The sequence below is a fragment of the Dama dama genome, chromosome 20 (genome assembly GCF_033118175.1).
Source record: "Dama dama isolate Ldn47 chromosome 20, ASM3311817v1, whole genome shotgun sequence".
NCBI lineage: Eukaryota > Metazoa > Chordata > Mammalia > Artiodactyla > Cervidae > Dama > Dama dama.
The window spans coordinates 40,625,527-40,652,341 of record NC_083700.1 but is presented as its reverse complement, the minus strand read 5'-3'; the positions used below and the strand labels follow the sequence as shown (position 1 = coordinate 40,652,341).

Sequence of the window (26,815 nt, the reverse complement as noted above, 5' to 3'; positions counted from 1 at the left end):
CTGTGCTTCCTTCCTCTCTTGCTGATCAGTCTCTTGCTTCTTCCTGCCTTCTGCATGTGCATCAAGACATCCACTTAATCAGTAAAGCCCCTGAGAGGAGAAAACATGCCCTCCTTTGATGGGCATCTATTACCAGCTTTTGTGTATATCCTCATGCATACATAGAGCATTTGGTTTAGGCCAGACTTTAGAAGCTCAAAGGAACAGTATCCTGTTGGGATAATTTTGTTCGGCTTGAGCGGGAGCACTAAAAAATGCTTCTCAATATGCATACACTCCTAGTAGCTAGACCTTCAGAGAACTTTGATGATGAAATATCAATTTTTTGCTAAGAGGACTAAAATAGCATTGAACACTTCAAGATTAAGTCAAACCCATAAAAAACTTGTTTTTCATAGATAAAACTGATTTTTATTTGTATTTTGAACTCTAACGTAATTCCTTTAGGGAAAAATCATTGTTTGTAACCTTCCTTTCTTTGTTCTTTTAATAGATTACTCATTATTTACTACGTTGTTTTATCTATTTCACATCCATCTTCTTCAAAAAACTATAAGCTCTATGCAGGAAATGTCCATTTAATGAATCTGTAAAATTTCAGCTTAATAGATTGAATGGCATATTCATTATTTAGTTTTTCATAGGAAAAGACTCACAGCAATTTACAGGGGAGACATAACTAAAAGATAATAAAATAAGAAATGTTAGAAATGTAGGTAAGAAAAATAAATAAGCAAGTAACTTTTTTATTGGCAAAAACTAGGACTATCAGTATTAGTAATCTAAAAATTCATACTAGGGACCTAGTTTAGAGACTATGCTTTTCCGAAATGCAGGTTATGATCCATGGATGGTTTATGAAGTCAATGTAATAGGTCTTGTCTAGTATTTTGAAACGTAATTATAATAAAATAAAATATATAATTTTAAGGTACGTTATATGTACTTCTTGCATAGAATTCAGTGCAAAAAGTTACAAAACAGTCATAAAACAAGTTATCTTCTCTACTGTGTTTCAAATTTGAATCTATTTCTGTAAGCCATAGCTAAAAAAAGAAATTTAATTTTTGTAACAATTAAAAGAAAAAAAAGATTTCTTCAGAGGATACTCATAATAAGAGCCCTGCATAAAAGTGTTCCATATCCTTGAATAGGTGCTTTTGGTTGATACAACTCTACACATTAGAGTTTCTCTAAATACAAGCCAAGCTTGTATCATAGCTAGACCTATCAGAGTTCTGTGAATCCACTTCTATAGGCTTTCATAACAATGTGATACAAGTAGCATGGCCTATGTTTCCAACTGAATAGATTATTAATAAAAGAATAGATGTAAAATACATTTATGAATGAATAGATACATACAAATATAGATGGATGACTATTAAATTTATTTTGCTTTGTGTGGGTCAGAATATATCGAAAAGCTCTGATATTTCAATGTCACTTTTTATTAACATTGCAAAATAGAGTGTACTATCTTTTTTGACAAAGAAGTCAGCACTCCTTACTCTTTGTTTTTACTATCAATTGCAACATCTGTTGGATCATCAAAAAAGCAACAGACTTCCAGAAAAACATCTACTCTGCTTCACTAACTACCCCAAAGCCTTTAACTGTGTGGATCACAATAAACTATGGAAAATTCTTAAAGAGATGGGAATACCAGACCAGCTGACTTACCTCCTGAGAAATCTGTATGCAGGTCAAGAAGCAACAGTTAGAACTGTAGATGGAACAACAGACTGGTTCCAAATTGGGAAAGGAGTGTGTAAAGGCTGTATATTGTCACCCTGCTTGTTTAACTTATATGCAGAGTACATCATGTGGAATACCGGGCTGGATGAAGCATAAACTGAAATCAAGGTTGCTGAGAGAAATATCAATAACCTGAGATATGCAGATGACACCACCCTTATGGCAGAAAGCAAAGAACTAAAGAGACTCTTAATGAAGATGAAAGAGGAAAGTGAAAAAGTTGGCTTAAAACTCAACATTCAGAAAACTAAGATCATAGCATTTGGTCCCATCAGTTCATGGCAAATAGATGGGGAAAAAATGGAAGCAGTAATAGACTTTATTTTGGGGGGCTCCAAAATCACTGTAGATGGTGACTGCAGCCATGAAATTAAAAACACTTGCTCCTTGGAAGAAAAGCTATGACCAACCTAGACAGCATATTAAAAAGCAGAGACATTACTTTGCCAACAAAGGTCCATCTAGTCAAAGCTCTGGTTTTTCCAGTAGTCACGTATGGATGTGAGAGTTGGACTATAAAGAAAGCTGAGCGCCGAAGAATTGATGCTTTGGAACTGCGGTGTTGGAGAAGACTCTTGAGAGTCCCTTGGAAAGCAAGGAGATCCAACCAGTCCATCCTAAAGGAAATCAGTCCTGAATATTCATTGGAAGGACTGATGCTGAAGCTGAAACTCCAATACTATGGCCACCTGTTGAGAAGAACTAACTCATGGAAAAGACCCTGATGCTGGGAAGGATTGAAGGCAAGAGGAGAAGGGGATGACAGAGGATGAGATGTCAGTATCACTGACTCGATGGACATGAGTTTGAGTAAGCTCTGGGAGTTGGTGATAGACAGGGAAGCCTGTTGCTGCAGTCCACGGGATGGCAAAGAGTCAGACATGACTGAGTGATTGACTGAACTAAACAAGATGATACCATAAATCTTCTAAAAAAAAAAAAAATGAATTACCATGAACAAATTTTCTGAATAAATTATAGTTTTCATCTAGAAAATCAATAACTTTTGGTCTAAATCTTGGTAATTTGAAATAAAACAATGCAAAATCAAACTTCACATGCATGTAGTTTTATTTAAATGGAGTAAACTAAGGCTTGTTTAGCATTTGTTATGGAGTAGGAGTTCAATGGAGAAGGCAATGGCACCCCACTCCAGTACTCTTGCCTGGAAAATCCCATGGACGGAGGAGACTGGTAGGCTGCAGTCCATGGGGTTGCGAAGAGTTGGACACAACTGAGTGACTTCACTTTCACTTTTCACTTTTATGCATTGGAGAAGGAAATGGCAACCCATTCCAGTGCTCTTGCCTGGAGAATCCCAGGGATGGGGTCGCACAGAGTTGGACATGACTGAAGTGCCTTAGCAGTAGCAGCAGAAGTTGAATACCCAAGTAGGTGGCCATTTCCTTCTCCAGGGGATCTTCCCAACCGAGGGACTGAACCCGTATCTCCTGCATTGGCAAGCAGATTCTTTACCATATGAGCCACCAGCAAAGTCCCTTCACTTCACTTTTATTTCATGGAGTAGGAACCTCATCATGAATCTCTTCACAATATTTTATAGCAATTACAATAGCATAAAGCATAATCAATGTGGATGATGTCTTTCCTTTTAGCGGTTCCTTTTCCAAATTTAAGGAAGAATTTTAATTTATTGATGCCTATAGACTTGGATATGTTAAATTATTGTCAAGAATAGATTTTAATTTCAAATAAATAAACTCACAGTCAGAATTTGTAGAGCATTTCTATCAGCAACGTATAAAAGCATTTTAAAATCTTTTGTTGCTACTAAGAGGCTTTGAGCTTTTATGTGAGAGTTTAGTGTTTGTTGTTGTTCCTGACCAGGTGAAATTGACCACGGCATCACTAAACGGTCACTCCCACAAGGACACAAGCTTGAAGTCATCATTCTGTTTTCATCTTCCTCACTACCCATATCCAATCTTAGGAATAAATCCTACCATCCTGCCTTCCTAGTGTTTGTTGCATCTGCACTGGCCACTGACTTCCTGCTGTCTTATATTGGTTCACTCTTTTATCATGACATTGATCACTGAAATTTTATGCTCAACAAGTCTCTCTCTTCTTTGTTATATATATTATATACTAATGACCACTTTTCCCCTAAAACTTTATTAAATGTGTTTACTCTTGATCTTATATAGTTTTGTAATCTTCTATACTCTGTGAAGTCAAATTCAAGGACCACTTCCTGCCTGACACTTCTACTGATTTCTCTTCCCCTGCCCTTGGATAATTAATGTTTGTTGTTTGTATATCATTAGGCATTTAATCACTGGCTGACTTATAGTGCTATTTATTTTTAAGTCTCTTAAAGGTGTATATTCTCTGCAGTTTAATTGTACACTGGGAAGTAAGTAGAAATTGCCAAATAAACAGTTCTTGATGCTAAATGAATGAATATCAGATCTTTTAAAAGTCATATTTACTAAGTTCTTTCAAATGTAATCAGATAATCATTGATTTATATCCTGTTAAATTATATCTCTATCTCCTGGCCATATTATGTACCTTATAAATATATTAATTTCAACTGTCCAAAGAAATGAGATAACATTGTTTGCTTGGGTCCTAAAAATAACTTTAAACAACTTAAATGCTGTGCTCATGATTCAGGTTTCACAGATGCATCACCACTGATCTTAAAAAAATGAATCCATATTATGAAATAAAATTCACTTTAGAATCTAAAGTTCTGGGTAAATAGATTGCATTGCACTGAAAATTTTGAAGATTCTACTTATGCTCAAATTGGCTTCCAGTTGGCTTAGTGATAAAGAATCCACCTGCCAATGCAGGAATCACCGAAATGTGGGTTTGGTCCCTGGGTCTGGAAGATACTCTGGAGGAGAAAATGGCAACCCATTCCAGTACTTTTGCTGGGATAACCTCATGTACAGAGGAGCTTGGTGGGCCACAGTTCACAGGGTCACAAAGAGTCAGACACAACTGAGCATGCATGTAAACATCTATGCTCAAATTTAAGCACTTCTGTCTTATTCAAATATTTTTCCTACTAGTGCTACCACCACCAGCTTATCAGCATATCTTAAAATGTTCTATTTTTTTTTGAATATCAAATATTATTTTTCTTTAAAAAAAATCTTTATCAAATATCCATACCACCATAATCATTGTAATATGACATTTGTATGCTCGCAGATTAAATATAATTATGTTAATCAATGTTAATCAATCTGCCAAAGAGTATATTGTTATTTTTTTAGTGTTATTTATGTTGTATACACTTAACTCCAATATCAGGATGTATGATAAATTTTAGATAGGTAGATATGGAATGATTATATTGACAACACTGCTGTGAATGGAACCAAAATAATACAAGAAACTTACAGTCTTAACGAAAGAGACAACCAAACACATTCTAAAGCAATTTCTAAAATATAAATCATAACAAAGATAGAAAAGAAATTTCACTAATATATGAAATGGAGGCAAACTGTCGAAAGATGGCCTTATGGAGATTTAATGTTTAAACTTAATCTCTATAGATGAGTAGGAATTTCTTTTCAAATAGAGAAAGGAAAAATGGGGTTTCTTGGAAGAAGAAGAGTATATCCTCAGCAAAGTATAAGAATTGTGTTAGTATGATAAACAAGAAGTTCAATGCATTAAATTGGGTAGAATTAGGATGTAGGCTTTCAGGAAAATAAAATAGATGATAGTGACAGTGATCAAATTTTGAAGAAACTTCTTGGTCATAATAAGGAGTTTGGTTTCCAAAGACAGTGTGGGACCATGAGATACATACAAGCATAAAAATGGCACTGTTAAGGATGTGTATTCCCTCGTGGCTCAGACAGTAAAGAATCTGCCTTCAATGCAGGAAGTCCGGGTTCAATCCTTGCTTTGGGAAGATCCCCTGGAGAAGGGAATGGCTACCCACTTCAGTATTCTTGCCTGGAGAATTCCATGGACAAAGGAGCCTGGTAGGCTCTTGCCTAGAGTATTCCATGGACAGAGGAGCCTGGTGGGTTATGTGTGGTACATGGGGTCGCAAAGAGTCGAACATGACTAAGCAACTGATGTTAAGCTGTAATTCTAGAATCAGCGGGCAAAACCAACTGAAGAGGGTAAAAATGGAGTCAGGAGGTAGGTTAAAACACTGTTAAGCAAGGCGAGAAAGGAAAGAGTCTGAACAAAGGCGATGGTAGTGGAAACGAAGAAAGGGGGATGAATTAAATAAATATTTTGGAGGTGGAGCTAATATGACTTCCGTGTGTTATATAAAGAAGTTAAGAGGAAAGTTTAGGCAACTTTCAGCTTTTTAGATTGGTGAGATAAAATGGAGAATGAGAAGAAACCACTAAGATTGATAGCTTGGCTATTGTTGGTAACTTCACATATAAGAATGAAGGTAAACTTATGGAAAAAAATAAAGGCTGTATTTAGTGCTTTCTGGGGGATTGATATATATTCCAAGAAAATAAAAATCTAATATTTACTCATTTGCCAATTATTTCATAAAGTTACAATGACTAAATAAAACAATCTAGGTAACAAATAAAGAGAATACATGCCTTTCATATTTATGGTTTTTTAAAAAAATAAACATTGATAAAATTCAAGTCTCATCAAGTACTCAGAATCAGACAAACTATGATTTATTTTCTCAGGTATTTAAAGAGGCAAGATAGCTCCTTTCAGCTCCTGACAGCAGTGGTAAAATAAATATTTTCAATCATCTCACCACTTCTGTTTCTGCACTCATGAAAGCATGCAATTAGTAGAGACCAGGCACTGACTGATTTGATTGACATATGTTTATTTTCTCTTCCACACACTGTGGGATCACAGCATGAGACTAATGAAAGAAATGCTGTAATTTGCAACTATGGATTGCATGGCTATTTTATAGTCATACTTACAACTGGACCTGGTGGGCCCTGGGGGCCTTCTCCTCCTTTCAGTCCAGGTGCACCCTGGGAAAAGTGAAAAGCAAAGAAAATGAACAGATATGAATTGAATATAAATAAGGGGTGATGTATAACTGATAAAATGAGAATGTTAGGAAGTGATTCCAGACACAAATATATTAATCTATTGCTATATGTATTATCACAACCAGTGCATATGCTCACATATTTCCCTTTAATTACTCATGAATCTTTATTTAGTTGAGATCAAAAAAATGCTTCTAAAAGCAATCTTATTTACATGTTTCATTAATATGTTAATTATACCTGAGCTCCAGGAAGCCCTCTTTCACCTGGGAAACCACGTAGTCCTGCTGGTCCATCTTTCCCTGAGACACCTTGAGGACCTGGGTCACCCTAAGGAATAGAATATACATCCATCATAGGAAGTAAACATACATGCTTCCAAAAACAAAACTGTAATTACCTCTAACCTAGTGTGAGTAAAGTTTGAATACCATTTAATGATGAGAGTAGTGTGTGGAATGTCACATACATTAAAATGAACTAACCACTATCTACAGCTAAGTGTACATGAATGAGTGGTTTTATGGTCAATGAAGCTAACTGTTCTCATATTTTTGTTCAGTCATGACTTGAAGTACAATAAACTGATAAAGATATCTTTCTGACATTCATTTAAATACTACACCAACATGTAGAGTATCTATAGACAAGTAATGAGAAGCTATAGTAAAAAGTAAATGGGTGATTTCAGCCAAGAAAATTCCAACAGCATGGTGAATATACCTTTGCACCTTCTTTTCCTGCAGCACCAGGAAGACCTTGCTCCCCAGGAGGGCCAGGAGGGCCAGGATGTCCACGTTCACCTATTGGACCAGTCTCACCAGTTGGTCCCTAAAGTAGATAAACAAACTTCATTAGATTGCTCTTTTATTTTTTGGCAAAGATAACAAATTTCACTCCCTTTCACAAAGGTTTATCATTTTCAATTATTTTCATGGTGTCCTACAGAACTGCATATAAAGCATTGAAAGTAAAATACTTGATAGAAGTCTGAAAGATTATGTATAATCTGGATTAAAATCTGAGTGTGTAAAGGGAATATATAGATAAATTTAAAGAGTTGTTTTGTTTGTTTAATACCAGCTTGTTTCAGAGGGAAGCCAGTCTAAATATTGTTAAAAACCATTTTATCATTATTTCATCTCCTTCCCTCTTTTATATAAGATGTCAAATAGATTTAAAAGTAAAAGAGGCATTATTAGTACCACATGGGGTAGCTAGTCAGTGAATCACTGCTTGATAATAAGCTCAAGTTCCCTGGGACTGAAACAAGGAAAGTAGTTCTCCTTGGAATTTCCATGACTGGAGACCTTCCAATTGTAAATCTACATTGATTTGATAGTCTAGAGAATGTGTCAGGGGGAATCCTGAAAACCATGGATTTCAGTTGGCAATTCCTCCAGGGCAAAGACTATAACAAATACCCCACTGCCTTAAACTGCTGTAAGTGTCAAAGTGAAAAATGTCAGGTCATTTATGTGTCCCCTGAGTCGTGCCATTTTGTGGTGCTAGACTTTAATGAGCTTTCAAGTGTAAATAGAGAATGGTCACCAGTTGCTCTCTATCTCCGCTTAGAATAAAGTTGAGGACATATAAAGGGAAATTTTCCAGATGCTAATGTTGTTAAACAGTCCAGTGTGTTACTTAAATTGCTTATAGGCTATCATTCTCTCTTATTTTTCTAAAAATGCAACAGATTCTTACCTTTTGGTCTTGGATTAGGAAAAAAAAAACACATCTACCCCAAATTTGGGTGTACATATCTAGATTTAAATTCTTTTAATTATGTATTGCTGAAAGCCCCCAACTTATCATTAATGAGCAAGCATTTCTCCTCAAAGGAAGTTTTCCTTAAACATCAATCAGAATTTCAATGCAATGGCTATCACCAAGACAAAAATGAGCAGGGATTTATATGAATGTACAAAAAAAAAGGAGTGGATATCAAGTATTGCAATCAACATTGCTCTTATTAAATCACTTCCTATGTCCTAACATGAAAATATGATTACATCTGAAATAGTCTACTGAATTCTCTTATTTAAAGGACCAATGAAGAAAAATAATTCAATGAAGATGCATAATCATAACACATCTGCTATTTTTATGCCTTAAACTAAGATGACAAAAAAGAACATGGTTTTCATAAATGAGATGTCTGCATTAGGCAGAGATAAACTTTCAAAAATATGAAGATCTGAAAATTTCAGTTAAACCCTAAGCTGTTTGTATTCTAGTTGTGGCACTAATTCTACTTCTGTTCATAAAGTGACATAATAGGAATCATTCTTTTAGTTAAATTTTTCACAGAAAATTGTTTTGAAGTTGTTTGGAATAAAGAAAAACAAAAGTATTTTAGAGGTTTTTTAAAATTGATAGGCAATTAAAAGAAAGGCTCAACATATACACACAGAGAAGTATGCAAAAAGAGTATCATGCACACTGTTTTTCCCTTGATAAAGTAGCAAACAGAAATTCCTTTGGTTCAAGATTGACCTCTGAAATTAAAAGGAACAGCCAATCCAAGAATTCTTCATTTTTGCTTCTATCACACATATTCCTAGAAAGAAGATACAATTTTGTTTCTGTGTTTGTGTGTGTGTGTGTTCGAGTTAACAAAGTATTAAGAACTAATTATAGGCTGAGAAAAGACTATTTAAAGCAATTAAGTAATCAAGACACTTTACTGCTCTGGCTCTTTTGCTATAATTTGTTAGTAGCAGGGGTAAAATTCCAACTGAGTAAACTAAATGTGTCTTGTCCATTCAATATGTTATGCCAGAATAAAAACTTTGTTTTCTATTCCCACAAATTATTGTCTACAAGTATTTAATACTATAACTCAGAGTACTACCTTAAGTTTTGAGATTCTTTCTGCCACCTCTCTTGAAAAAGCTACTTGTCTTTGCCATTACTTCTATCAATATACCCTCAAAGATTACACAGTAATATTTTATCACTGATGGAAATCATTGTTAAGAAAAAAGAAATTTTAAGAAAGATATAATAGAATACAAATTTTAACATTTTAGAAGAATTATATTAGAAGACATATTTCTAATCTATTATACACCTAAATTTAATTTATACTCAGAAAACTGAAGTCATTTCAGAATCTGAAATCTCTGAAAAAAGAGAATGGTCAATCTATTTAAAAAGTATCTTGGTATTTTTAGCAAATGGTGTCATGATCAGGCCTTTGTGTTACCTTGACTGTGAAGTTTCTGACTTATTTTCATTATTTATTTTATTCTTCCCTTTTATTCATTCAGGCAACTAAAAATTTGCTTTAACTAATGGTTTTCTGAAGTTCATTTGATGTAGGCAAATTGCATATATTTAAATACCATCCAAAATTTAAAAAATATTAATATTAAAATTCTCAAAATAAAATAAATTTCATACAACTTAGCAAAAGTTAAAATATAAAAGAAAGATAAATCTTGTTAGGAAATAAGTAGTGGAACATACCTGTGGTCCAACAACACCCCCTGGCCCAGGAGGGCCGGTCTTGCCTTGAAATCCCTAAGGAGAAAAAAACAAAAGAACTATAAAAGCTATCCAGGACACAAAACATAAATTATAATTCTCTGAGAGAGTTGAATAATTCACTCTAAAAGCCAGCCATCTTTTGGCTAAAAATTTCTTGCCTCATAAATCCCATGGACAGAGGCGCCTGTTGCAAATATCCTACAGTCGATAAAGTTGCATAAAGTTGGACACAACAGAACGACTAAGTGCGCACACAAGCACTCGTTTCTAAATGCCTATAAATTATTACATTACAGTTCTCTTTACATTTAAAATTTATTGTCTTCGCTATTTTACACTGTAGTTGTATGATTATCTTCAATAAGCTTAAAAAAGAAAATAAGAAAATGGGATGAAGCTGGAGCAAAACTGTGTTCTTAGCCCTCTTTCCCTGTGTCAGACAACACAGAAATTTCAATCTAGAAACATATATGGATGAAATAAGCAATGACTTAGACACTCTTTGTAACAGTCCACTGGTTCCTCACGCAGAGATAAATCTACAGTCTGTGATATCATTGCATTTCTCTTTCTTCTGTTCCAACAATCTCATAAAATAAGATATAAAAATAAATTTATAAAAAGAATACTTTACATGATTTGTCACCATTTCAATATTTTATCAGCTTTCTTTCTTAAAACCCAAAACAATATACTTAACAAATGTACCTTACATATATTATAGTCATCAGAATAAAATCCAGTACATGTGAGCTAATGTACTCACTAAATAAGGCCTTTGGCATATATTCTGGTACCTCTCTTTCTCTAGACTCCTGGGTTATTTTCTGCATGACTGTATCATGAATAGCAAATTTCCTAGTTATGTGAGTTAATTTACACTTAACAGTTGGAGAAAGATTCAAAATGCTGAGAGAAAAATGTGCCAAAGAACTGAATTAAAGGAAATAATATTTGCAAAAGTCTTATTCACTATAACATGAGACTGGAAATAAGAAAGTTAGAAAGCAAAGGACAGAAACTGGCTCTACACTTATATCATGACCTTCCTGATGATTATTATTACATTATTTATAAAAATGAAACTTAAAAGCAGTAAAAAGAAAAAAAAATTCTATTTGTAATTATTTGATTGATGCTCCAAGGAAAGAAAAAAACAAATTTATCCTATTTTTAAAACACATTAATTCTTAAAACCCTCAGGTTTCCACTTTAGCTATCAATCACAATAGCAAAATGAATCAATTCAAGGGAAATGCATTCTATAATTTATTTAGCATTTTATAAACAAAATAATAGCTTTATTTGCTTAATTTTAACTTTTCAGGAACTTAATGGTTTAGAAATTAGTACCCACATATGTAAGCACATATATACAGTTATATTATATACATATTATTTTATGTTTTACTTTTCCACTGAGAGCTAACAGCTCTTAGCAGTTATTCTTACCATTTGTTTACATCATTTAGTCCCACATCACACCTACTCCTTAGATGGTCTCAATAATTTCCATGAAAACAATCGCTATTAATATCTGTATCTGATCAACTCCTCTGCAACAAACCATTTCTCGACCTTTAGTCTCTGCTGAGTCTTAAAACTCTCTCAGTAAGTGCCTACTTGACATTTTCAATGCCCTCTCATGCCTTCACTGAGGAAATTCTGTGAAAAAATGTGTTACCCAGACTTGTACTCATCCACCCTAAGAGTGTGTTAGCTCACCTGAGTGACAGACAGATTTGTAAGGAGCTGGAAAACAGCCTGACCATATGCCAGCTCATTCAAAATATTCAGTTTTGCAAGTATCTAGTAAATTTATTTACCATATAAAATATGTACAAAAAAAGCTTTTATAGATCAAAATGAAGTGTGATTATTTAATATTGTCATATAATAAGACTAGCCATTTATTTTAGTACAAGTTAAATGAAGTTTTTCAAATTTCTTAAGAACAGAAATGAATTTGATACATGGCTATTAAAAATATAACTCCTATTCTGATTACCTCTATGATCAACACATGATTTGGCACTGCATTTCTAAGAAAAGTGTGGGTTGTTTCAGAGTAATAAAACGATCTCTCAGTTGAGTCTCTCAGTCGTGTCCAACTCTTTGTGACCCCATGGACTGCAGCACACCAGGCCTCCCTGTCCATCACCAACTCGTGGAGTTTACCCAAACTCATGTCCATTGAGTCAGTGATGCCATCCAACCATCTTATCCTCTATTGTCCCCTTCTCTTCCTGCCTTCAGTCTTTCCCAACATCAGGGTCTTTTCAAATGAGTCAGCTCTTCGCATCAGGTTGCCAAAGTACTGGAGTTTCAGCTTCAACATCAGTCCTTCCAATGAACACTCAGGACTGATGTCCCTTAGGATGGACTGGTTGGACCTCCTTGCAGTCCAAGGGATTCTCAAGAGTCTTCTCCGACACCACAGTTCAAAAGCATCAATTCTTCAGCTCTCAGCTTTCTTTCTAGCCCAACTCTCACATCCATACATGACTACTGGAAAAACCACAGCCTTGATGAGATGGACTTTTGTTGGCAAAGTAATATCTCTGCTTTTTAATATTTTGTCTAGGTTGGTCATAACTTTCCTTCCAAGGAGTAAGAGTCTTTTAATTTCATAGCTGCAGTCACCATCTGCAGTGATTTTGGACTCTAATTACTCCTAAAGAGCTTTAAATTGTAAGATGTCAGAATGAACTTTCAGTTTAAGGATTTCTAAATGAGGAAAAATCTCAAATATAACAAAATAACTTCTTTAAAATAAGGAAACACATATATATCAAAATATAGCTGCCCTAGATTCTGACTCTTGTACAAGACAATCTTATGAATCACAGTCAATACAGAACAAGGTGAGCAAGAAAGGTTCTTGAGTATAAAAGTGACTCACTGTTCTTTAAGTGAATTTGAAAACAGAAATATAATTTTCCAGAAATAATTCTAGGCTTCATTTATAAGAAACTATGAGATGAGAATACCTATCCTAGAATCATTAGTTAACATGTTACTTTTCCACTTTGTTTAACTTTAGACATTAGCATCACCAACTCAGTGGACATGAGTGAGCAAGCTCTGGGAGATGGTGAAAGCAAGGGAAGCCTGGTGTGCTGCAGTCCATGGGGTCGCAAAGAGTCGGACATGACTGAACGACTGAACAACAACAATAATATTGCTGCTCTCGATAGAAGCAGAAGCTCTTGATTAAATTGAAGACAAAAGGGATTTTGTAATAATAATCCTCTAGGTACCACTTCCTCAAAAGACATTTTTGAAATATTCTAAAGTTATTCCCAAGAAGCTACACCATGACTTAGAAATGACTGACTGCAATATTTGAATGAGAATGCATCTGCGAATTTGAGTGTGGAGTATCCTTTAGAGAGTTTATTTCTTGCTCACCATGCAAATGTCATTCCCAAGAAGACGCCCAAACAATTGTACTCTTTGGTCTCAATAAATTATTCTTGATTTTGGTGTGTAATCCAAGACTTTGAACTTTACTAAATCTGACTAAAACCAAGAAGTCGTTACAGGAAGAATTGTCACTTGGTGAGCAAAACAGGAATTGACTGCTTCTTCTAGATTGTTTTTCCTATGCAGAAAAGCATTGTGTTTCAGATCTGTTATTCTGTACTTCAATTGAACTCCTAATATGTATTGATGGTGGCAGAATACTCTAAGATAATTTTGAGCTACATAGTCAACGGCAGTCTGTCTTGTGGTTTCTTTAAGAAATCTGGATAAAATCAATCACTGTTAAGAGTCAAGAATTGATATTAAGGAAAGATACTAATCCGTAATGATTTCTGATTAGATTACCATCCCACTGAAAGAGTCAGATACAAGGTTTTGTAACAGTGGCAGAAAAAATAAAGAAAACCACTAGGATTCTTAAACCATAGTTGAGCTGCCAGTTTCCCCTCTGTCCCAATCACTCTTACATAAGTTGTTCAGACAATTTGTTTAATGTTATATTCCTCATAATTTAAGCTACTTTTTTTTTCCCATTTTGTTACTTGATAGGAGAGGGTTTATTTGACATAGTTCTAGGTGAATTACAGATTTATGGTTCCAACTTCAGCAAATATTTCATCCCTTAATTTTGGATACAAGAACCTATTATCTGAATGGTTTATTGTAATGTGTCTCCTTTAGAGACTGGAAGGGTGAAAGACTTATAAATATATCTGTAAACAAAGATTTCAGTGAAAGGGTCAAGGATGACAACCTTGTGGAGGGATCCAAATGATAATGACGTCTTTTCCATCAGTAAATACCCCAAATGCTCTTATTGAAAATAAGGAAAATCAAGTAATATGCATGTCCCCAAGTAATCATATTCATTTAGGTATTTAGCTACAAAATGGGTCTCTGTATGTCAAATATATTTTAAAAAGATTAAATGGAATTAATTTTGGTATTGTCCTTAATCTCATAATTGACTTGTTAATAATAAAGTATCTTTCTGTGAAATGATGAGATGCTAAAGATAGAAAATGTTAATCAGAATACTGGGATCACTTACAGTCTCTCCACGTTGCCCAGGGTGTCCTGGCAGGCCATCTTTCCCAGGTGGTCCCTGAAATCACAAATATTCAACATCAAATGTCACATGTATTTCTTGAATCATTTTATAATCTAAATATAATGTTAGACAATTTTCTTATATCTTCATTAGATATACTATTTTGATGTTCTATTGATTTTATATATGGTAGTATGTGTATAGGGGCTTCCCTAGAGGCTCAGTGATAAGGAATACACCTGTGATGCAGAAGATGCAGGATAAGTGGGTTCAGTCCCTAAGCTGAGAAGGAAGATACCATGGAGGAGGGCATGGCAACCCACTCCAGTATTCTCCGTGGAGAATCCCATGGACAGAGGAGCCTGGCAGGCTAGAGTCCATAGGGTCATGAAATGTCAGACACTATTGAAGGGACTGAGCAGAAACAGATAGTATGTGTATTTATCTCTTTAATATAATTCTATGAACTTCTCTGGTGGCTCAGACAGTAAAGTCTGCCTGCAGTGCAGGAGACTAAGCTTGATCCCTGGGTCAGGAAGATCCGCTAGAGAAGGAAATGACTACCCATTCCAGTATTCTTGCCTGAGAAATCCTATGGAGAGAGGAGCCTGGCAGGCTAGAGTCCATGGGGTTTCAAAGAGTTGGACATGACTGAGTGAATAAACCACCAGATAGCTATAACTCAGACCAACACAATATTATAAAACTGTAATCTGAGTATTTTACATTTAAATTATTTCATTAGCAACTATATTTTTAAAGAGCATATTCACATATTTGTATTTTATTTTTGCAAAAATAACAGTTCTTCAGTGCTTGACAAATGAATATTTTCCCTTATTTTTGTTGTTATTTGGTGAATATTTTTAATTCAATTTCCTGTGCATCAAGACTTGGATAATAGAGATAGATGGTGTCCTCTAGTGGTGGTCTGAGCTTCTAACTGACAAGAAGTGAAAGAAAGAAAAACTCTTACAAACAGCATTTTACTTCTCAGTTGCTTCGGGTAAATAAAACAAGAGCGACACTCAATTTTAGAAGTCACCAGGACCAATTTTTCCCAGTAGCTTTTCTTAAATACCCTCTTGGAAGCATAATGTTTCTTAAACACTGGAGAGCACGTCCACTGTGCTATCACTTTAGGTAAAGGATGCTGTCTTTGTCATGGCTGAAAAAATAAATGAGGCTCATCAACTAAGTATTTAAGGTAAACAACAACCCTAAGAGGGTTGTTTAGATACTTAGTAGAAATAGATGGCTTCTTTAGACTGCATTGTGGATGACTCATCCTACACAGAAACCATTAAGCATCAAGTTCAAATTTCAAAATATGTATAATAGGTATAGGCAGAGATGTTCTTAGGTGAGAAGGTCTGGTTAAATGAAGGAAATGATCACTTCAATGACAACATGTTTAACGATAACAGGTATTCCTCTCACAGTTTAATTATTTGAATAAATCTACTCATGTATTAAAAATACACTATTTACAAAAATCTATATTCAAGTATCAATTCTTTGTATATGAAGTTTGAAAAAAAGTATTTCCAAATAATATCATTTTCACAGACAGCTTTCTTCCACTGGAATAAGACTTTTTCTAAGTTGGTTGTAACATCTTGGGGAAAGGCTTCCTGATGGCGACTAGTACCAGCTCTCTCCCTGATCTCCTCTTTATTGATACATTGGTTCAATTACCAGCTCTCATTAAAGCCTGTATGATATTTCACAAGATCATTGCTTGCTCAGTGATTTGCTCGGATTTTCCAAGACCATCTCAGTGATTCTATTGCCATCTGCCCCAAAGACCAAAACTGGAATGTCTCCCAAATATTCTTGGGCATCACAGACCCATTCTTTCTTTCAAAAACATATACTACATACTTATGTGTTAGGCACTAGGTAATCATAATATGAGATACAGTTCTCAGTTTGGAGGTGAAACACATAAATAAGTAATTGATTGTTACTGGATCTCATTTAGGTTCAGTATTTCAAAATAGTAAATAAAAACAAATCCTATGCTTCATCACTATTTTGATACATATGGGAATAAATGTGCCATCAATTGGGGTTAGTAGTAAAACTTTTAAGTAAAATTACAGGGTGACTGCTAAAGGATAATAAACATGAATCAGACACTTTGTTCCACCGTGCTAAAATGCATCTCAAATGATGAGTTTTGCAATCAGTATAAGCTATTTATAGGGCTTCCCTGGTCACTCAGCAGTAAAGAATCCACCCGCAAGGCGGGAGATACAGGGGACAGGAGTTCAATCCCTAGGTCCAGAAGAGCCACTCCAGTGTTCTCTCCTGGAGAATCCCATGGACACAGGAGCCTGGCAGGCTACAGTCCATAGGGTCACAAAGCTTGGACATGACCGAGCATGCAAAAACACACAAGCTATTCATATTTGTTTAACATTTGTATATATAAAAGTTAAATATCTCATTATATTTGCTGGTGTGAAAAAATATAGATAATACTTTTATTGCAAGATAGTCCAACTCTTTAAAATAGTGACCTTAGATCTAAATAACATCATCTGAGATGAATGTAACATGATTTTTAATGGCTTTCCTGGATATTTTATGGGAGCAGTGTTTAATAGACTATATAAAAAATTCATATCATCATTTTCTTGATTTAAGTATGCATTCTTAATATTAAGTGATAAATCCTAAACAATTTTATTGACTCCATACTACTATCCAAAAAAATAAATATAATGACCAAATAATTTCATGGAATTAATTTAAAAATAATAATATTATTGATCAAAATAGATGGACATTTGATGTCATTGGAGAATGGCAGTGAAAACAAATTCATCTAAGTGGGGGTTGTGTGTATATAGCAAAGTAATCTGTGTAAAGATACTTAGAAATAAATGTTAAGATTTTTTCACTTCACATTGGTACTGTCTTGATTTCTCTATAAATAGAAGGTATCTTATAGTAGTCATGTTATAAATCTTATTAATCACCAGAGTTAACCTTTTTTTACATGAGGTAACTATATGCTGACATTGGCTTGAGATAAACAGACTCTAAACATGAATATTCCAAGTACCCCATATGGATCTGTGTGAGTATACATATACATATATATATATTTCATTTGTTTATACATACATATATAATATATATACATTTCCTAATTATAACGAAAATGAATCATTTAATTTAAAGGAAGAGGAGCTTAGTTCAATCCTTCTATCTGAATTCTTCCTTCTAAATATCAAAGAAATGAAGACAGTTCTTTCCTATATGTTATAAAACTGCATACCAGAACAAATGATAGGTACTTTATTTCACACTCGAATGTTTCATTTGTCAGAGAAATAGAGTATAAAAATCATTTTGTTTAGCAGTGAAAGCAATGTTCCTTAACAGTGTCATGTCTCTCAACTAGACTGCGTGCTTCTCAAGTATAGGCATTTATTACACTCCTAATACTTAAGAGACAAAATGCATGCATGATCAATGACTCAAAACTTGAAAGATATATGAGAGAATGGACTGAAAAAATCTGAGGGAAAATGGCATTCTATAACAATAAAATTATACTACATGAGGGAAACTTCTTAATAGTTTGTTCAAATATAAATGGCATGATAATGTGGAAGTTATACATATCACTGGATTTTATGTTGCTAAACAACAATCTATGAGCATGACTTCAAAATACTTATGAAGGACTCTTATGTGCACAATTTTGCAACAGTATTTTCATTTCTCTATATATGCAGCTTTGCATCACTTGATATTGCATTTGGAACAAAACTGAAACAGTAAACAACATTACATGCAGGTAGTATCTAATTATCCTTTGTTTAATAATAGGTATTTGTGTTAATCCTTTTATAACATTATAATATAAATAGCCTTTTTTGATATGTTTGCAGTAATATCAAGATTCTTACTGATAAAAATAATATTTAACACTTAAATCAGTATTTTACAGTAAATAATCCATTTTCAAATATGTGAGCTAAAGTCACATTTGAAAGTAATCAAGGAAAGAGGGAGTTATTCAAACTCAATAAAAATACTGGAGAACATTTTATTTATTCATAAATGATTTTCAACATGTTTAAAAGTAGAATGTACTCATTTGTAACATTTATTTAGGTTTTAAACATCTTAAATTAGTATTGTTCTTTTATGCAAGATTGTTATTGAACTATATTTGGTAAACTATAATTATTTATATTAGATACATAATTACTAGAAATTAGAAAATTAGGATGTACAATTTTTGAAATGTTAGCATCCAAAAACATGGATGCATGTTGTAGTAGTTTGTAAAAAAAGATTCAGTTCCAAATCAGTTTAAAACATGCAGCCAAAAATCTTACCAATATGTCTCTAAATGAAAATATCCAGGATATGAGTAAAACTGTCAGTAATTATTTACAAGGAATTAGCTATTTGTATTACTGCACTGAAAAAATTTTGTTCTCAAATCATTGACTGAAAATTTTAACTGTACTTAGTTTCCTACAGAGTAGGTCATATTCATATTCAAACTATATTGGTCTTAATCTCAAACTATTTTTGAATTCACTATTGAAAGTAAGGCCCATTGACCACTGGCATTGGCATCATCTGGACATTTGCCAGTAATATTAAGTCTCAAGACCTACCCCAGACATACTGAATCAAAACCTACATTTTTAACAAAATACCAACATGATCTACGTGTACATTAAAGTTTGAATAGCATTGTCTACTCTGGACTAGAACAGTGGTTCACAAACATTAGCATGTATCAGAACTACCCAGAGAGCTCATTAAGACACAGACTGGGCCCCTATCCTTGAGCTCCAATTAGAGGAGTAAGGTGGAAACAGGACACTGCATTTCTAACAAAGTCCTGCTGACCTTCTTGTCCATGGGCCACCCTGTGAGAACAATTTCCTTTGACAGGTGGGTGCTGTGGTTTGAAAGGTTGTGTTCCTTTGAAATTCATATGTTGAAAGCATAATGCTCAAACGTGATGTTATTAGCAGGTGGTACCTTTGGGTGGTGCTTATGTTATCTTCATGGAACCCTCAAGAATGGAATGATTGACTTATAAAAGTGGCTCCAGAGAACAGAAAATGAAAAGTCTGCTACCTGAAAAAGGGTCCCCACCTCACCATTCTGGGGCTCTGATCTCTGACTTACAGCCTTCAGAACTCTAAGAAATAGATTCTGTTGTTTATACACTAGACAATCATGTTTTCTTTGTTATAGCAGCCAGAATGGACTAAGGCAGTAAGTTGATACTAGCTCTTATAAATAAATTGAATAGGTTGTCGAAAAAGGAGAGAAAAAAGCAACTGAGTACTAGGCATGGCCTATATTCCCAAAAATATTTGTGTGAAAAGAAAAGATTTCAATTAACTTTGTGAAAATATCTGACAAGGATAGTCTAAAGACTGTGGTTCTAAATAAATTTTATAACAAGGGAATGATTCAAGAAGGGTTATCATTACATTTTCTTAAAAAAATGCATTATAAAGGCAAAAATAGTAAATACAAATAATAGATCTTAATGTGATATAAGTAATATCAGAGGGTTGGAGGATGATTTTGAAGAAGGGTGCATTGGATAATAAAAATTAAAAGAAATTAATAGACCGAATATTTAAGATTCAGTAATGATTTTTAATGCCATCAATAATACTCATTGCAGTAGAAGAGTAGTTGAGAGAATAATATTCATGTTGTTCTAGTTTTGATATACTTTGAAGGGATGTTTAATCAGATATATCTAAATTATATTCCGAAATGTTTGATAAACTTCATAAGCTGAAAATACATACTGTGGCATTAATCACCATTTTGTCTTATGGGCTTCCCTGGTGGCTGAGTGGTAAAGGGTCCTTTTGCAATGCAGGAGGGCAGGAAATACAGGATCAACCCTTGAGTTGGGAAGATCTCCTGAAGGAGGGCATGGTAACCCACTCCAATATTCTTGCCTGAAGAATTCCATGGACAGAGGAGCCTGGCAGGCTGCAGTCCATAGGGTGGCACAGAGTTGGACACAACTGAAGTGACTTGGCACGTACACACATGTTTTGTTTTTATAGGAATTTGTATCAATATTTGTATTCAAATATATTTCATATGTAAGCTATGACTTGCAAAATTTAAAAACACTATCAAGTGAAGAAAGAGAAAGAAAAACTATGGCACTTACTGGAGGGCCTTTTGGTCCAGGGAATCCAACTGGACCTTGAGGTCCTTGAGGACCCTGAAAAGAAAAAGCAGTAGGGAAATTTAAGAATAAACCTTCAAAGGAACATCTTTACACTCTGAAGTTTATTTCTACAGATAAAGAACAATACAGACTACAGCTTGTTTACCATAATGGCAGAACTATGGGAAATACAATGAGATAATCTGTGCTAATCTATAAGCAAAATGGATGATTTTCCAATAATTCAGTACTCAAAACTGCACATCACATCAGTGGTCTTAGCTTAAGAACACTGCAAATATTTAGAATTCATATTAAAAGTAAATAGAACATGGATGTATCAGGAAACCCTGTACATAATCTACTTTCAATATTAGCTAAAAACATCTGTGAATGGAAGATACTTCAATAGACTCCCCCAAATTATTTTTAAAATTGACTCTATACATATTTTGACTCTACAGTCATACAAAATTAAAAGAAAAAAAATAAATAAGTGACTATCTCAAAAAGACCATAGAGGATACCTTTAACTAATCTTTATATTTAAAATGTATTTGTTTTTAAGGATATTGCTATCTCACTTTATTCATGTACAAGCTTCTTTTGTAGATAAAATGAAAACAACTTTACTATGTCCCAAATATTGAAAAAGAAAGACTTACGCCACAAATTATCCATTGTTTATGCAAAATTCAATTTATTTCAGTGTGCTCATTTTTTGTTTTTATTGTCTTATTTTTTCTAAAATTTATCATTTTAGACCCAAGTAAAAGCTATATTAACTAAGTCCTTAATGGTAGGCATTCATGCTCTGCAAATCATGAGTATGAGGGATCATATTTAACTTGTAGAATATCCTAATGGGTGTATATACATATATATGTATATAAACATGTAGAATATGTATTATTTGTACATATACTGCTATATATATACATATATATACATAAATATATTGTTAAAGAAGGTCATTAAAACGGATAAATATAGGTATTTTTCATTTTTAATTCAAAGGTACTACAAAACTCTCTCCCTGAACTTCCCAAGTCATATAGACAGAAGAGAATGTTTCTGTGGTATTAGTTTTATTGTTCTTCAACTGTGTGCCTAAGACATAACAAATAGTTCATGATACTTAAAATTATTTGAGAAAATGGTATATTATAGAGAAAATATCTGATCAACTACACAGAACACAAGAAATACATTTTGTATATTTAAAATATGTATAAATGTTTCTTGGAAATAGTTTCGAGCATACTTAAAAAAATTTTTGTTTTTTATAATCAACCTTTACTTTGAGCTTCCCTGGCAGCTCAGACAGTAAGAATCTGCCTGCAATGTGGGAGACCCAGGTTCAATTCCTTGGTCAGGAAAATACCCTGGAGAAGGGAATGGCAACCCACTCCAGTATTCTTGCCTGGAGAATCCCACAAACAGAGGAGCATGGCAGGCTACAGTCCGTGGGGTCACAAAGAGTAAGACACAACAGAGCAACTAACACCAACTGTACTTTGATCCTCAAAATTTACTTTCTCATTCTCAAACTGTCTTCACAATCACAAGTGATCATGTTCTTGGGTTACACAGCTGTGTTCCAAAATAAAATCATGAAAATTTATAGCTGATATTGAAATTTTGGAATGTATAATAAAATATGTAAATATAATAGTTTGTGCTTTAAAGACAAAACTCTTAGTTATGCTACAATTTGTTAAATGGTTCTACTGGTTCTATTCCAGTTAATGATTCAGCCATTTTAATTAATTTAACTGTATATTCCTATTAAGATGACTGCTACAAAATATTTAAAATGTATATATCATTTATGAAGTCAAAATGTACAGGATGAACTTAATTTGGAAGTAGCTCATCAACAGTGAGAAATATTTAATAGAAATTTAATTAAACTTGACCCAAAGCCCTGAAACAACTGTAATTTAACGTTTATTCTTGGGTCGTATACACTGACATTTCTGTCACAAATATTGTTTATTTTTTTAAAATGACCTATTCTCAGTTTTAAGTTATACATCAGGGGGTATTTCTGCTTTACTTTTTGTGAAACACCTATTATAAATTTCAATAATATAAAATGTATAATTTTATAATATAAATGTGTAATATAAATTTTATATTTTATAATATAAAATGTATACTTAAAATTATAGAATATTAGGTTATCAGCCTAATTTCTTTGATAGTAATGTGGAATATTTAAAATTCTTTCAAGAGGATAGCTTTTAAAATCTGGCTACAAAAATGCTATAGTTTGCCAAACAAACAAAGGGTGTGCTTACTCATGTATATTTAGCTTTATTATATACCAATTGAAAAATCAATTTACTAAATAGTTTTCCTATTTACTGGAATAGATGTTTTATCTTGATTTGAATGTGTATCGATTGTGACTTAATGGCTACTGGAAGCTTGCATGTTACCAGCATAATGCTACTGCCAGCTCCAGGAACAAAGTATCAGTGTGGAAAGCAAGAGGAGGGGAGGAGAAGGCATAGGTGTCATATACATTTTTAAAAGAAAAACAAGATTTTGGTTTGAGTTTAAGAGCTGATATCATAGGCCAGTTACACATATAATTTCTCTCACTTCTATAACAAAATTAGTAGCACATAATCGATGAAGATTTTTTTAGGAAAGTAAATTAAAGAATGGGCTTCCCACATGGTGCTAGTAGTAAGGAACCTAGCTGCCAATGTAGGAGACTCAGGAGACACGAATTCGATCCCTGGGTCAAGAAAATCTCCTAGAGAAAGACATGGCAAACCACTCCAGTATTCTTGCCTGGAGAACCCCATGGACAGAGGAGCCTGGTGGGCTACAGTCCATAGGGTCTCAAAGAGTCAGACATGACCGACACGACCTAGCACGCATACACATATTAGAGAATAGGAACTTTTAAACTCTGAAGTTTTGCGGATGACTGCATACATGTATTTGCAAGCACATGTAACTTTTCCCAGAAATTTAAACACTTGTGAAATATCAACATTTATATGATGTAACTATTATACTTACTCTTTCACCAGGAGGGCCAGGAGGGCCATCACCACCTGAAGTGCCCTGGGAAAAACAACACAAAAACAGAAAAAAATTAGTTTTGACTCCTTCTGGTAACAGCTGTCCTCTGGAAGAGGAACCTACAGACAAGCCCAAATGGAACAAGTTCTGACGGTACCTTTGGACCTGGTTTCCCAGTGGGACCTCTTGCTCCTCTTGAACCTCGAGGTCCCTGCATGTAAGAGCAAAGATGAAATTGATCTAGCTCCAATTAGATCAAAATGGCACAGGATCAGTTTTCTTTTTTGAAGCAAATTATTTTGGAAAGTTAAATCCAAAATGAAAATCACCATTTTAAATCAAGGCCCTTACCGTTGGACCACGCTGACCCCGAGGACCTGGTTTGCCAGCTACGCCCTGTCAACAACAGTTCAAACAGCTTCAGTACACAGTATATCACAATGAATTGTGAGTCTGGGTCTGAGAGATAGGTTCCTATGCAAGAACATTTATATTAGTCCAGAACAGTATACTTGTATATCATACCCGGGCACCTTTCTCTCCATTGGCACCTGGAAACCCAGGAAATCCAGTGGAACCCTACAAAAATAAAAATAGTTAACATTAAGTATATTAATTAACATTTTAGCCACAAACTGAGAGTCTTTTGAAATATAGTGGTTCTCACAAGTGGGTAGCATTCAAATCAAAAATATAACTTTAAGATACCATACAACCTTCATTCATGTACCGAAAAATGAACTTACAGTGACACCTGAAATCCTGGAAGCACTGAAAACATGAATTGATAACACATCTTAGTTTTCAACTTTAAGGAAATGAATTAATCAAATATATAATTTCTCATATTAAAAAATAAAAATTAAAGGACATTTCATATAAAATAAATTTTGACTTATAATTCCACATATTTGCTTCACCTGTGAAGAAAAATTTTGTTTTTCACAAGCATGAATAATCAAATAGTAAAATAGGAATTTTATAAAATGCTTTTCTGAATTAACATTATTGTATTCTTCCAGTATACTTATCACTTTTTAGTTGAGTATTTTGTACCTTTGGAACTGGATAAAATCATAAAGATTAAAAATCTTCCCCTTTTTCTGCTGATGTTTAAATGTGGTTAGATGCAGCTGAGAGTCTAAGTCAGACTGTCCAGAATTAAAGTCTCTTATGGGGATTCCAAACACATGAATTTCAGACTTATGTTTGTCATGCAATCACGTTAAGAAAATTGAGTACATCACTTATCCGCTTTGAGCATAGCTTTTTCTTCAGTAAAATAAGATCATCTGCATCTTATAGGTACTTTGACACTTGTAGGATATAGAACTGAAGGAAGGCAAAGTATAAAAATGGTAATAATAGATAACATCAAATGAGGATTATTTAAAGATGTAATAAGCCCTATAAAAGCACTATGTAATTTAATCCACAGTTAGTTTTTACAAATGGAATATAATTACATTTCACCTGGTACATATGTCCAGATTTTCATCTAAGAGATTCCTTCGAATATGACTGTGATTGGTTTGCCTCATTATTGTATCATGAAATAGAGCAGATTAGGATTCAATTATTGCTCTTCGACTTACTAATATAACTATGAGACCCTCGGAGTGGTGGGTGGGGGAGGGAGCTTCCAAACACTCACTTTTCTTATTCAGAACAGTGTATAGATTAAATGCAAAAATGTGTAAAATGTCTAGCAAAGAATAGTAGACATGCAAATTTTACACACTTTCCCATGCATCAATGAAGGTGAAACAAAGCCTTCTTTGACTTGAATACATCTTTGGGTTTTGTTTTTCTTCCTTCTTCTATTAGATTCAGGTGTACAGTAAAGTTAATCAGTTATACACACACACACACAAAATATATATTCTTCACTCAGATTATTTTCCATTAAAAGTTATTACAAGATATTTAATATAGTTCCCTGTGCTATATAGTAGGTTCTTGTTGTTTATATATTTTATATACAGTAGTGTGTATCTCTTAATCCCAAACTCCTAATTTGTTTGTTTCCCCCAATTCTCTCCCTTTGGTAACAATAAACTTGTTTTCTATTTCAGTGCACACTCATTTGGACTGAACTAACCTAAAGTAATATTTCTCTCAGTGAAAAAGGGCTCTTCTGTATCAGAATAGTCTAGAGTGACTGCTGAAAGAAGGGACTGTCAAATCCTACTGCAGGCAATAGGGTCCAGGAATTTGCATTTTTAACAATTTTTCCAGGTGATATATACAAAAAGAGTGTTATCAATTTATATTTCCTCAACAAATCAGGAAATTTGTATGTGAAGCCTTATGGCATTTGATGGACAAAGCTTAGTAAGAACGGCTGTTTCCCATTAGGACCCATTTAGCAACATATTATAATTCATTTATAGAGACCACTATGTGATCAACCTGAGGACAATTGTTAGAAGATGTAATGCTCACATGATGGGGAAAATTTCTGCAAATTACATTTTTGAAAGGCTTTCAAAGCCTTTTCTCTATCTCTACAGAGAATCATGTAGCTATATCTGATAGAGTATTACTATGTGAATACTCTAGGACATTGACAAGTGAGTATAATTCAATATGGAAGTAATTCATTTCTATCAAATTCAATTTAAGGACAAATATTCATCTGTCCTGAGTAGAAGAGAAATACATTTATAGAGACTTCATTCAAACAAATGGCTCTTATGCATCGATTTCATGTTTAATAAATTTATTTTCTTACATAGTTTCTGCTCTAAGAAATTTATGGGAAATAGACAAAAATGTCTAATCCACCAACTAAACAATTTGTAACAT

General features: G+C 33.9%; 1 protein-coding gene across 2 annotated transcripts in view; it reads right to left on the bottom strand.

Moving 5' to 3' along the window:
- Positions 1 to 26,815, bottom strand: part of COL11A1 (collagen type XI alpha 1 chain) — a 211,970-nt gene that overhangs the window by 63,429 nt on the left and 121,726 nt on the right. For both annotated transcript variants that reach the window (XM_061121277.1, XM_061121276.1), the window contains 10 exons: positions 24,533 to 24,586; positions 24,359 to 24,403; positions 24,165 to 24,218; positions 24,005 to 24,049; positions 20,966 to 21,019; positions 14,776 to 14,829; positions 10,218 to 10,271; positions 7,470 to 7,577; positions 6,987 to 7,076; positions 6,672 to 6,725 (listed from right to left, as the gene is read on the bottom strand). In XM_061121277.1, the coding sequence (XP_060977260.1) occupies positions 6,672 to 6,725; positions 6,987 to 7,076; positions 7,470 to 7,577; positions 10,218 to 10,271; positions 14,776 to 14,829; positions 20,966 to 21,019; positions 24,005 to 24,049; positions 24,165 to 24,218; positions 24,359 to 24,403; positions 24,533 to 24,586 (612 nt within the window). The remainder of the gene's footprint in view (positions 1 to 6,671; positions 6,726 to 6,986; positions 7,077 to 7,469; positions 7,578 to 10,217; positions 10,272 to 14,775; positions 14,830 to 20,965; positions 21,020 to 24,004; positions 24,050 to 24,164; positions 24,219 to 24,358; positions 24,404 to 24,532; positions 24,587 to 26,815) is intronic.